We start from the raw sequence: 13,971 nt of genomic DNA, 5'->3' as shown, positions 1-13,971 counted from the left end.
AACCAGGAACCATATGAAATAAGACTGCTTAATACCATTTTTGATGAAGGTCATAAAATACTGCTTAGTGCCTTTTTTGATAAAGGTAACAAAGACTGCTTGTTTAATGACCCTAGCAAATATGTGATCAAACAGAAACTGGCAGCCTCTCTCTTCGTCTTTTTTCATGATCAGTCACAATCCCTCGAGAACCAGTCTTTTACCATTTGTAAAGGTGAGCCAACACTTACAGAACCAGCTGGACACTGTTCAAGAAGAGGAGCTTGATGAAGAGAGCTTGACTCTTTCAGCAGAGTTGAGGAGGTGGCCCTGCTTTCCTTTCCTTCCCATTTCCCTCTTCTGTGACTTAGTGCAAAAGGCAGCATCTAGGGGACATCTGGAGGGGAAGCCTGATCAAGAAGAGATAGGAAGCAGAACCATTCGGCTGAAAAGCTCCGTCTGATGGAGCAGTTTGCTTTTCAGCATGGTGATGGAATGCTCTGCTTCCCATCTCATCTCCTGGTGCTGCAGTGCTCCTTATGAAATATAGATGAGGGAGGATAGACAGACAGACAGACAGACAGACAGACAGATGAACCTCCTTCATCACATCTGATTTAGCCTTAATATCCTACCTAAAACTAAAGAATAGGGTAGGATTAATATTCCTAGCATGCATAAAGGAGGAGGAGAATAAAGTTATAGAAAGAAGCTCAAGATAACCTTCTAGGGACCATCTCACATGCCATTCAGTGTACCTAGAAAAAAATATAACTTAACATAAATATGATGTTTAATAAATAAACATCAGCAAACATCAAAAACAGTGAACTGGCAATTAACCCCTCAATAACCTATCCTAACTCATCCCCATTGCTACAGTACGTGATTCAGAGTTATTGCAGGGCCCACTATAGTAACAGTGAACTTAATTCTCAGAATGCCTGCATTTAAGCCAAAAAAGAGCATTCTCCATCCACAGAAAGCAAGTGTGAGTGGATCTGGATAAAGACATCATTTTGCAAAAGAAATTGGTAAGGAGAGCAAGAAGCTGGCAGAGAAGTGGGAAGAACTTTATTAGAGAATAGAGTAGGTGGTTGACATCCTAAATTAGGGCATACCAAACTGAAATACCAGGTTTTATTTTGTCAGCTTTATTTGCTTTCTGCTAATTTTTTTGTAGTACTATAGCTGTATGGCATTGATACCTTGCTTCCTTTTTGCTATAACCGTGTGTCATGTTCACCGTTTCAATGTGCTCGGTACATCGTAACGGTTCGCATGTCATTTGCCTGTTACGGGTTTGCTCTCGGGAGGGGGGAAGATTCCTCGTCAGGGAGTTGTTATCTGTTGCCCGCTGGATTGGAATGTGTTTGGGTTATCTCATGTGTTCAAGGTTGCTTTCCCAGGATGTGTGGAAAACGGTTACCAGTACCTGGGAGGGGGGTGGTTGCATGGCTGGTAGGGGGGAGGGATCACGTTTGGAGCCGAGGGTTTTTAGTTTGTATTTGGCACGCTTTTAGTCATTCTCAGCTTTCTCTGTATCCGCCATAATTTCTCTAATAAATCAGATTTCATTTAAGTAATCCCTTGTGAGTCTGAGTACTTGGGAAAGGCAAACATTACACCGTGGATCTAATGACTATTTCGTAAAAAGTCAACGTTTGTTAATTTAGTGAGGATTATTCCACATTACCTCAGTGTCCAGAATACTCACATTTTCATTCATTTTTAAAAATTACGAATTTAAAATTTAATAATTATAAATAAAAAATTAGCTGCAATGAAAAGCACTTTTCTGTATGTAACATAATCTGTATTTTATTTTTTATTTTTTATAGTAATGAAACATTACAGTTAAAAAGTTAAAAACTAATATGAAGTAAAAAAATAAAAGAATAAAAAGAAAAATAGAAAGTGCAGAAAGAAGGGAAAAAAGAAAGAAAAAAGAATATAGTAAAGAAAAAAAAATATTTTTAAAAATGGTAAAATGTAGATGATAAGTAGCAGAACAAGTATTGGTATGGGGATATAAGTTGATTTTTTCCAATCTGATGGCCATTCTTGTGTTTTCCAAATTTGCTGGCATATAGCATGCATTACCTTGACAGCATTATCTTGCAAGATTTTGAACAGTTCAGCTGGGATGCCGTCGTCTCCTGCTGCCTTGTTATTAGCAATGCTTCTTAAGGCCCATGCAACCTCACCCTTCAAGATGTCTGGCTCTAGCTCACTGACCACACTGTCAAAGCTATCCCCGATATTGTTATCCTTCCTATACAGGTCTTCTGTATATTCTTGCCACCTTTTCTTGATCTCTTCTTCTGTTAGGTCCTTGCCATCTTTGTTTTTGATCATACCCATTTTGGCCTGGAATTTACCTCCCATGTTTCTAATTTTCTGGAAGAGGTCTCTTGTCCTTCCTATTCTATTGTCTTCTTCCACTTCTGCGCATTGCTTGTTTAAAAATAATTCCTTATCTCTTCTGGCTAACCTCTGGAATTTTGCATTTAATTGGGCATATCTCCCCCTATCACTGTTGCCTTTTGCTTTCCTTCTTTCTTGGGCTTCTTCTAGTGTCTCAGCAGACAGCCATTTTGCCTTCTTGGTTTTCTCTTTCTTTGGGATGTATTTTGTTGCCACCTCCTGAACAATGTGGTGAACTTCTGTCCATAGTTCTTCTGGGACCCTATCTACTAAGTCCAGTCCCTTAAATCTATTCTTCACCTCCACTGCATATTCCTTAGGAATATTAGTGAGCTCATATCAAGCTGATCTGTGGGTCTTCCCTAATCTCTTGAGCCTGATCCTAAATTGTGCAAGAAGAAGTTCGTGATCTGAACTACAGTCAGCTCCAGGTCTTGTTTTACCGACTGTACAGATGTCCTCCACCTTTGGCTGCAAAGGATGTAGTCCATCTGATTTCGGTGTTGTCCATCTGGTGAAGTCCATGTATAAAGCCGTCTCTTAGGTTGTTGGAAGAGAGTGTTTGTTATGCAGAGTGAGTTGTCTTGGCAAAATTCTATCAGCCTATGTCCTGCTTCATTTTGTTCTCCCAGGCCATACTTACCTGTAATTCCAGGTGTCATTTGACTGCCCACCTTAGCATTCCAGTCTCCTGTGATGAAAATAACATCTCTTTTAGTTGTGTTGTCCAGTAGGTGCTGCAGATCCTCATAGAACTGCTCTACTTCAGCTTCTGCAGCATTTGTGGTTGGGGCGTATATTTGGATCACTGTGATGTCAGATGGCTTGCCCTGAATTCGAATTGAGATCATTCTGTCATTTTTTGGATTGTATCCAAGCACTGCTTTAGCCACTTGACTATTAATTATGAAGGCTACTCCATTTCTTCTGTGGTCCTCTTGTCCACAGTAGTAGATCTGGTGGTCATTTGATGTGAAGTGGCCCATTCCAGTCCATTTCAGTTCACGGACACCCAAAATGTCTATCTTGAATCTTGACATCTCACCAATAACCACATCCAATTTGCCCTGGCTCATAGATCTTACATTCCAGGTTCCAATGGTGTGTTGATCCTTAGAACATCGGATTCGCCGTTCACCACCAGCACCGTTGGCCGCTAGCCGTCCTTTCGGCTTTGAGCTAGCTGCGTCATCACGTCTGGGGCTAGTTGAGCTCATCCTCTGTTCCTCCCCAGTAGCATTTTGACCATCTTCCGACCTGGTATACCGACATATCTCTGGTTGTACTGATCCATTTAGTTTTCACAGCAAGAATACTGGGGTGGGTTGCCATTACCTTCCCCAGGGATCGCATTAGTCTGACCTCTCTGTCATGACCTTCCCGTCTTGGGTGGCCCTTCACGGTTTAGCTCATGGCATCATTGAGGTGCTCAAGCTCCAGCACCACGACAAGGTAACGATCCTTTGCTGAAGCCCAAAAGATAACAGGAAAAATTAGAGTTTTTTTATCCCCTTTTTGCCATCCAGTGATTAGCAAATTTTTGCAGCTCAGATCAAGTAGCCTTAGAGAAGATGTTAATAGCCAGAAGGGAAGACTGTGGCAATATGCAGGTTTGGAGATTTTTAAAAAAAAGCATGGGTGGGGGTAGAGGATGACAATAAGAGGAACCATGCTTCTTGGTTGGCAGCATATAATTAGTCGGCTTGCTTAGCACTTTACAAGAACAGGGAATGTTGTTTCATAAAAGCTTCCATGGCTCTTACCTCTCAGATCTGGGGAGATCTAGCCATTTTAGCAGCTCTGAAACTCTTGCTTCATATGGAACTGAACTACAAGGAATAAAAATATTATTTATAAGGAAATGAAACACTGGTTAAATGTTCTTGTGAGAGACACATGTCATTCTGTACATATAGTATGTCTTTATAAAGCAAAAATCAAGTTGATAATTGCAAGGACAAAGTGGAAATCAGGTTGACTCTGCAGGGTGAACATAAGACAAATGTAAACCCTGTAGAAAAATTACTTAAGAGTAAATGCTGTTACGAAAGTTATGTATACAAAAAATGTCCAAGCAAAACATATCCCCCTCCAGTTTCATGCAACAATGAATGAATGAAATATCCTTCTCTTGTGGACGCCTTTTGTTTGGGGTGGGGTGGGATAGAACATGCATGAAGGAGATGAAAAGTGGTTTCAAAATGCCAAAGGAAACTTGACACTGAGTGGGCCAGGGTCATTTTGAGTCCGTCCACAGTGGCCTGAAATGTTAATTCGTCACCAAAATAATACTGCCGGTTAGTATATCAGTACTCTCAGTTATGCAATATTTATTTATAAAACAAATGCATTGAATTATAAGCTTGTCAGTATTAAGATGGAAAGCCCACTGAATAAAGTAGAACAGAAGCTGTATTTTTCCCAGCAGATTTCAGTGGTTATGCTGAAGGCTGACCCTTCAATTAGACAGAGCGAGCAGATGTCTCAACCAGCAGGAGGCAGCAAGAGGTCAGAAGAGAGAGGCGGCTTCTTCCATGCCCGCCTCAGTTGCTGAATGCCCTCCAGGCCAACAGAGCATTTCTGCGCTAATGCCAGGATTGAAAAACGTGCCAACCACCATTCTAGGCAATTGTTGCACATAAGAAAAGAATGAAAAGAGTCGTATCATGTTCTTCAAACCCAGCCTGGTATAACGTGTGTCCCTTTATTTATTAATTATACAAAACTATTTGCTTTCTTAATACAGACATTGTTTTTTTTTTTTAAAAGAAAGCAGGGGTGAGGACTGTGCAGATCTTTGAAGAGACACTTGGCTTCATTGGCTATTTGAACGAAGCACCCATTTGAATCAACAGCAGCGATCTCTGCAGAATCATTAGGAGCTGAGCTTCATTGAAGGGTGTCATTACTGGAAAGACTCACTGAATAATGATTTAGTAACTGTGAAATGAATCAAATCTCAATTCAGTACCAGTTTTCCATTACTGTAATACAATTTTCTGCACTTCAGGCATGCTATTGATTAAAAACTATATTCCTATAAAGGCATCTGTAATTGATGAGAGAACCTAGTATATATTTATTTTCCTTCATCTTCAACTTACTTGTTATACACCTTGTAGATAGTCGGGAAAGATCCATTTATTTTCACTTCAGATCCAGGCCAAAAATAGGTGGCCGCCTTCAAACCTTGATATATTGCTGTAAGCCAAATCTGCAAGAAGTGTGCACAGAATCAGTATCTTAAAATATCCATGAGTAAGAAAAAACATAGTAAATGGCAAATCAGTACAAGGTACAATAGAGGTTTTAGTGTTAGAATTCTTGCTATGGAGTTCTCTGTCATTAAAAGCTAACCCAGCTGGTTCCATCTGGATCTCTGGGGACTGATCAAGACCTTTTCATATTACTTGAAGTTTGAAGGGACTAACTAGACAATTGCTTTGAGTTCTGCTGTGATTTTGTGGGTTCATTAGTTTAATAGAAGGTCATTGCTCCACAATTTAAACACCTGATAATCCAGCCTTTCCTAATCTGGTAGTTTCCAGAAATATTAGACTTCAACTCCCACAATAGCAAGTTAGTTGGGCATAGTGGAAATTGAAGTCCAACCCATCTGGAGAAGCCTGTGCTATTTATAGGAGAAAGTTGAATGCCCTAACTAAGCTGTTTTATGGCTTGACTTTTTCAGAATTGTGTTAAAAATGGCTAGTCCTTAAGAACAGTCATTGCCAAAAATGAGCAAACTATAAAACCTCGTGTCTCCAGTTCTCTACTCACTCATCAACTGTTTGTACTAACTAAATGTGCTTTACTGTGGGCCAACCAAGACTGAAATCTGGAGAGCCATATTGATTTTTTACGTGGAGGCCTTCTTTACTGCCATTTCCCCACTAGGGATTTACAACATCTTCATAGCATCACCCAGCTGCCTTGGAGTTAGATATGAAGCCTGTTTGCATTGTTGTCACTTCAGCACAACAACAGAATTTGCAATTGGGAAACCAAGTATATCTACACCAAGGAACAAATCTCAGGCGTACATACAGGCTGTCCACCCCACCAGGCAGGATTTGACTTGGCACTTCCAGAAAGTGAGAAGCTCTTGTTGAATTTCACGTCATACATATTATTGTCAATTATGCCATGGGATTCTGGATACAAGCCCTGAGGAAAAAAGACACATATTTAGTGCAGATGAATCAGTTGCCTAACCTTTCTTCCAGGATTTGCACTATTGGACTGCAGTGGCACATATCAAGAGTAGGAAGACTTCAGGTTTGCAGGATTTGAATGCCTTGTAAAAGACGCACACTTACACCTCCTGTAGACATTATACAAAATGGTGATACTCCAGTTCTATTCAGAGCAACCGTGTTTAAGTGACACGGTCCTTTTGCATCATCCTCTATGTACAGAGGGCAACTGGCTATGCTGGAGATGTTCCTCTGCTCATTAAAGGTTCTCCACACAATTAAAAGTCCCAACCTTCCTTAATCATAGATGCTCTGTGAAAGCAATCCAACAACGAGATGAATGACCCAGAGAAGCGGTAGGCTCACCTTCCCTGGATGTGTTCAAGCAGAGGCAGAATGGCCATCTAGCGGAGGTGCTTTAATCCGGATTCCTACACTGAGCTGGGCTTTAGGCTCTACAGCCTAAGCCGAACCATTCCAACTCTGCTTTTGGGGGGCAAGGTGTCATAAGACTGTGATTAGCGTGCTCAGCCTGTCTCGCAATTTGCCTGTTTGCATGACATCTGAAGAAGGTTATCTGGAGTCCATTATTTATGCTGAGACGCCATTCAAAATAGAAATTTAAATGTTGAACTAGAACTGGGGAGGCAGGCATGATGCCTACTGGGTGGCCTGGGAAGAGTCACTGACTCTTGCCCCAATTATCTCACTGGGTTGTGAGGATGGGAGAGGGTGAACAGGAAAGCACCTTGAGCTCCTTCAGGAAAGGTGGGATATAAGTTAAAGAAAGAAAAAGAAACTTTATTGATTAGTAGCAGAACCAAAAGTATCTCACTATTTTTCCATGGACAAGTCATTCCTGGTTACCATTTCTATGCAAGCTTTCTTTGTTTAAGCTGTGTAATTTAGGAAATGGGAATAATTTTGTTCTTGCTGTTGTTGCATAATTATATGTGATCTACAGATCTAGCTGAGTAATCGAGAAGACGACCAATTCAGAGTAATTCAGATTCTATTAATTGACTCTTTTGCTGTAGAAGCTAATGCAGGAGATAATATTGTTGGAAAATTACTGTCGGTAGTTTCCATTTTAGTCTGCACATAACACACTTCCAGGCAGTCCCTATATCTAGAACAGAGAAAGCTCACATGCCATGTAGTGTGCCTAGAAAAAAATATAACTTAACATAAATATGATGTTTAATAAATAAACATCAGCAAACATCAAAAACAGTGAACTGGCAATTAACCCCTCAATAACCTATCCTAACTCATCCCCATTGCTACAGCACCTGATTCAGAGTTATTGCAGGGCCCACTATAGTAACAGTGAACTTACTTCTCAGAATGCCTGCATTTAAGCCAAAAAAGAGCATTCTCCATCCACAGAAAGCAAGTGTGAGTGGATCTGGATAAAGACATCATTTTGCAAAAACAAAATTGGTTAAGGAGACCAGGAAGCTGGCAGAGCAATAGAAAGAAGTTTGTTAGAAAAGATAGTAGCTGGCTTGGTGGACATGTAAAAAAGCTAAAAAAACCTGGACCCAAATACACACATTAATTCAGAAGATTTTAAAGATTAAATGTACAACTGAAGCCAGAGATGTTTCTTTTGGGACTAATTGACAAGAAAAGATATTAGCTGGTTATCCTAAATTAGGGCATACCATACTGAAACATCAGGTTTTGTGTCAGCTTTATTTGCTTTCTGTTAATTTGTTTGTAGTACTCCAGTTTTATGGCGTTGATAACTTCCTTCCAGTTTGCTATCATTTTGCAGAGTGTAACCGTGGATCTAATCACTATTTAGTAAAAAGTCAATATTTGTTAATTTAGTGAGGCTTTCTCCACAGTACCTCGGTGTCCAGAATATTTGCATTTTCATTATTTTTTTTAAATTACTAATTTAAAATTTAAAAATTATTAATCACAAATTAGCTGCAGTGAAAAGCAGTTTTCTGTACGTAACACAATCTGTATTTTCAAGCATTCCTCTGAGTCTCACTAGACTTTGGGAGCATACTTAGAAAACACAAATGGTTGATGATGAACACTTAGTTAAGAAGTAGGCCTACTTAGATAGAGCAAAAGAAAAAAGTAATTGCTAATGATACAAATGAGAGCTAGAAGTGGTTGTGGAGACAATATCACATGTTTGTATTTTAGTAAATTGGTGTTTTGTGAATGCCTACAAGCCATTGTGGCAACCATTTTGTCAAGGTGGCCATAACATTACCTCAAAATTCAAAATGTGCCCTCTGGGGTCCTCTCCCAATCTGATCCTCTCTGGAGATGTTCAGCTACAGAGGGGGTTACAAGAAGTATTTCTTCCCAGGCTGCACAAATGTACTTCACACATCCCACTCTTGTTTCCCATAAAAACAGTTTGAAAGTCACTCAGACCACTGATTTTTCATAGATGGAACTTAGAGAAATGAAGAAGATGGTCTTTTCAATTGGTTCTTCTGTGCTGCCACTTTTAGCTTTATTATATTGGGTGTTTGGTTGTTAGGAAGAGAATTTTGTGTTGTTTTCTGTCTTATTATTGAAAGACAGGCACTAAATCATATCAGAGCAATAGCAAATAAAATGTTAAAAAGTAAAATAAAAAGATAAATGGCAGAACAAGTACTTACTGTAACAATAGTGTAGTGGTTTACAAAGGTTTTGGTTGGATAAGCAGCTCTCATGTATTTTGCATGAGTCCCACAAGTTTCTACAATCAAACGTGATAGATAAAATGAGAACTAGGGATTTTTGTACCAAGGGATTTTGCACATCTCCCCCCGGCCTTACTTTAGTCAACACATTTCAATCCAACTGGAAAAGGACAGAAAATTATAGAACAAACTTATGTGGGTTTTCCCTGGAGGCATTTTTCCTGGAATAGAAATAAGCAGAATCAGTCCTTCAACAAAGGGTATTAGACAGGGGCATCAGGATGAACTAAGTCAACTTCCACCAGGTGTAATTATAGCTAATCTATTCAACTGCTCTAGGAGGGGAAGGAATGGTTGGAGTATCTTGTGAGGACACTCCATCCTGTGAAATTTTGTTGCATCTTTCACCTGCACAAAATGATCATTCACCCTAAATCTTCTTAAATATAGTGAGCTTACTTACTGAGCTTTACAATATTGGGCATTAAACCACTCCAGGTTTCCAAATATTCAGCTCTAAAGCCATCCATTGAAAATAGAATAAGTGGGGACCGTTCAAACCTAGAAGAAATCATAACGTACATAACTTACTTTGTGTTAGGAACATTATAGTAATTTCGTTGAAAAAAAATTATGTCCAATAATATTTTATATCTTTCAGTCTGGGTTATTTGTGGGAGGTGTCAAAATGTGCAAGGTGGGGCTCATCGTGATTTATCAGCATCATGACTGAAGTCCCATCCTTTCCTTCTGCACAGGCATTCTTGTCATCTTGCAGATTTTGACACACACACTTTAGGATTTCCTTGATTTCAGTGGTTTTTTTATACAGGATGCAAAAGAAAGTAATCATGAATTCCACTAGAAGCCAAAGTGAACATCCCATTCCAGCTGGAATGAACACTAGCATCAAACTGTGTTTTGTCTCATCTCTTTTAATTCCCTGGGGGAAAAGTGCCTGAAAAAAGATACACTGCTAAAAGTTACACAGGCCAACAAGACTTTATAAAAGCAATCAAGCAAGAGAGAAAAAAGCCTGAATCCAGGTGACACTGTAAAGGCAGGGAATAGAAATATTCAGATTGTAATGGTGTCATGATTACTGTAGCCACACTGCTGTTTTAACAATCAGCCTGATCAGAAACAGGGATCAGGTTTATAGCTTTGCAGAAGCCTACTGATCAAGGTTCATTTTCCTGTCCATTCCAGCAATATGGTAGAGTCCAAAGTTTACAGATCTGCTGAATGTGGAAAACAGGGTGAACAATTTGACAAAAAATAAGAATTGCTGCTGGTGATGAGCCAGTAATAAAACTCATGCACATATCATGATGAGGATAACTTTGGGTGTAAAAAGGATTTTTTACTCTCAGTCTTCCCTAACCTGAAGTGAACTTTGTCTGCATTGTGAGAGTTGAAGTTCAACATTTCTGGACAGCACAAACTTTGGAAAAGCTGTTGTATACATCTAACCAGTTAGGAAATTATTTACCATCCACTATAAAATCCACTCCTCTGTTATGTCAGAAGTGATTAGCCCATTTAAAAACGATTAACCTAGCTTGGAGAGTGTGACCATTGCCCTGTAATCATGGGTTAAGGGGCAATAAGGCATTTCTATGGTCACACGTTCAATTCAAAGCCCATCAATCTTATAGATGTTCAAATATGCCTGCATGTCTGGAGTCTATTGGCTTATCTTTAAAAACAAGCATTATTGGAATAGGCATATGTTATTAGATAAAGTTCAGTCACAGTTTCTTGCCAGCTGATTACATCTCAGTTTAAGATTCAAACTAAGTATTGCATGCAAGTGACTGTGGTCCTTCAGACAGGGAGATTTAAAGTGGAGAATAGAAGGAGACTCAGGGCAGCTCAGGGTGCCAGCTTTTTTTCTGTAACTCTCTCTTCCAAAGCTGTTTGTCCCTCCAGCAGAACCAAAACAAGCAAATGCTTACAGTGCTGTTTAAAAGGACAGTGTGCCCTGCGCTAAACTTCTTAGGAATGATAACCCCAAATCCTTACAAACCAAAATCACATATATTCTTTGGAAGGGGATATATGGGACCCATGCTCAGAGTAAGGGCTAGTGGCTGATTCATCTCTCCTGTCACAATATGGACATTAAGTAACAGGATAGGTAAGAGAGCTTCCTCTTCTCTTCTTCATATTATGGAAAATGCTGTTTTATTTCAGCTGGGAGTGGAACTCAAGTTTGTGTATTTATTTAAAGGGAGATTTGCCAAGCCTGCCTGGGGTAACAATACAGTGCTAGGCTAGGATCAAGAAGGCCCCACTGAACTTCTGAAACCATCATAGTGACCTACAGCCTAGGCTGTTTCCCCCCACCCACCCACACCAAAAAAAAGAAACAGGGAGAAGGTAAGAACTCTGTAAGCAGCCCTAAACAACCTTGGACAAGCATTCTTCAGCTTTTAAGAGGCAGGGTGTAAATGTTCTGAAAAAAACCGTTCTAGTTTTGATGAGATGCATTAACATCAATCTCATGCATTGTTCTAAAAGAGGAAAGGCAAGAGACACAATTTCCCAGAACACATACAAAGGGACAGCACATTGAAGGTGGGGTCAGTTCAAACAAATTGGGAAATTGAAAGCAAATAGCAGAAAAGTTTTCACAGTACAGTACAGAACAATACCATACAGAGATTAGCTCCCTGCAGGTTATGTTAAAACAGAGCACTCAACTTTCAGGCTCCCTTCTCCCATCCCACCTAATACCAGCTTCCCTGCAGGTATGTGTGCATTCAGTGCAAATCTCTGCAGGAGGAACGCCAATGTGCCTATGGCTGTTCCTCTGCCCGTTTCCATGTGAGCCAGGACTCCACTGTTGGAACCCTAACTCAAGGGGAAGCCAAGACAGGGCAGTCTTTATGAGACAGATGGCAGTGGAGGGGTGGGGGTGGGGGGGATCATTTGGAGGGAATATTTATTACATGTTGAATGTTCCATTTTAATAAAGCCTGCATGGGGCTGGTGCCTATAAAAATCGTAACAAGTAAACTGCGGTGCAGAGGTCCCACCTCCACCCCGCCAAAATATCAGTGGTAGTAAAGCAAGTCAATGACTCGGTCAAAGATTTTGCCTGCCGCAGACGTCATCGATTGGTGCAATGTCCTTGGTCTGATTATGGCTTGCGTGCATAAATTCACAGAGGGTAACTGTCAACCATTGGTCAATAACCCTAACCCTAAACCTAACCCGTTCGGCAGGAAAAAGGCACAGGATGTCTGAAATAAGCAGACATAATTGATCAGTGCATGAAACTCACTGGTGGGCAAAAACTTCTTGGCAGGCAAAAAAGGAACATGTCCCCAAACTCCTTCTCAGGTATCACTTTTGTTATTTATGTACACCAACCACCATTGTCTCCCGATGTCTCATATACTGGCCTCTAAACTTTCTTATCAGTTTGAAATCATGTTTTTCAATAAAAGAAGCAAAATTTCTTTTGCTACCTACTTATATAGCAAAGCAACCCTGCTTTCCTAATCGGCTTGTTAAACCTGCCAACTGACTCACCCTGCTGGACACTGGGCAGCACTGGAAGTGGCACACTGGTCTTTCAGCCATGATGTTTCTCCTGAAAAGCACATGGGAGAAGATGTATCTTAATTGCAGGCATTCAGATTCAGATTCAGATAGAGAGGAAGAGGGTGTTAGCTTTGTTTATCTTTAGGGGAGCCTGTGTAAAGTAAAAAGATTAAAATCTGGTGCAAACTGGCAGGTGATTGCCAGAAGGAAGTTAACTTGGGTGCTAGAAATCTGGTTGCACTGATCTGTATGAAAAGAAACAGGGGAAATAGGATCCTTAAGGGAAATGGAGTTAGATATTAAGGGAAGCAAATAGAGGATGCTGGTAGATAGTCTCATGAGCAGCTAGCCAGTCTTCATAATGACTTCATAATGACTTCATAAATCAACAAATTTATTAAAAGGGGGTAAAGAAATTACAGAGATCCCAGTAATTATCCTTAGGTTATAGAGGCAGAGGCTTTTTCAGTCTTTTACTCATGGCCTGTGTGTGTGAACTTGCGAAGAGGCTGTTCTCTTAGTTGGTGAGTAAGAAGTAAGAAGTTCAGTGGGGCCTTCTTGATCCTAGCCTAGCCCTGTATTGTTACCCCAGGTAGGCTTGGTAAAAATTCCCTTTAAATAAATACACAAACCTGAATTCCACTGGTTAGAAGATGTATACAACAGCTTTTCCCAAGCTTGTGCTCTCCAGAAATGTTGAGCTTCAACTCTCATGAAGTAGGCAAAGTTCACTTCTGGTTAGGGAAGGCTGAGTGTATCCACTGTAACAATACAGTGAAGATAAGATGCATAACATCAAGTACAGGGCATTCTTCCTATTGCTGCGAACCTGGGCAACCTTATTTCTGGAAAAAAATCTCAATGGACGGTATCATGTTTATAAGCAGCCTTCTTGTCTAGTTATATACTGAATTACACACAGTTCACAAACAAAATCCTTGATTTCTCAATCCCAGGGTGGGATGCCAGAAATGACTGATGGGTTACGTTCAGAAGGGAGGAGGTCAAAGTGGTGGAAGGCTATGATGCAGCCAAAGATGGAGAGGTTTTTATGAGCTTCACAATAACATCAATGTTATTGAGATATACTATTAATAAAAATATTATCCAATGCTATCTATGAACCGAAAGCAATTTGCCTCAGAATAGATACATCA

The 13,971-nt window shown here is 40.1% G+C and overlaps 1 protein-coding gene across 1 annotated transcript; it reads right to left on the bottom strand.

Moving 5' to 3' along the window:
• Positions 1-4,165: 4,165 nt before the first annotated feature.
• LOC134491284 (venom phosphodiesterase-like) lies at positions 4,166-13,528 on the bottom strand. Its single transcript, XM_063294968.1, has 7 exons — positions 13,447-13,528; positions 12,803-12,863; positions 9,726-9,823; positions 9,239-9,318; positions 6,454-6,573; positions 5,511-5,620; positions 4,166-4,235 (listed from the first exon to the last, which is right to left on the bottom strand). The coding sequence occupies exons 1-7, from the start codon at positions 13,526-13,528 to the stop codon at positions 4,166-4,168; spliced, it is 621 nt and encodes a 206-aa protein (XP_063151038.1).
• Between the last annotated feature and the right edge of the window lie 443 nt (positions 13,529-13,971).

Source organism: Candoia aspera, chromosome 1 (assembly GCF_035149785.1).
Source record: "Candoia aspera isolate rCanAsp1 chromosome 1, rCanAsp1.hap2, whole genome shotgun sequence".
NCBI classification, from domain to species: domain Eukaryota; kingdom Metazoa; phylum Chordata; class Lepidosauria; order Squamata; family Boidae; genus Candoia; species Candoia aspera.
Note: the sequence above shows the minus strand (reverse complement) of the source record. Positions and strands in the feature narration are given on the sequence as shown.

Bases quoted from the DNA above. Each gene is read 5' to 3' on its own strand.
- LOC134491284 (XM_063294968.1), bottom strand. From the start codon at position 13,528: ATGAGAGTTGAAGCTCAACATTTCTGGAGAGCACAAGCTTGGGAAAAG. The intron at 9,319-9,725 runs GTAAGTAAGCTC...GTTTGATTGTAG, and splicing joins GCCCAATATTGTAAAGCTCA to AAACTTGTGGGACTCATGCA. The intron at 5,621-6,453 runs GTATGTACGCCT...CACTTCTTGCAG, and splicing joins CCTGGTGGGGTGGACAGCCT to ATTTGGCTTACAGCAATATA.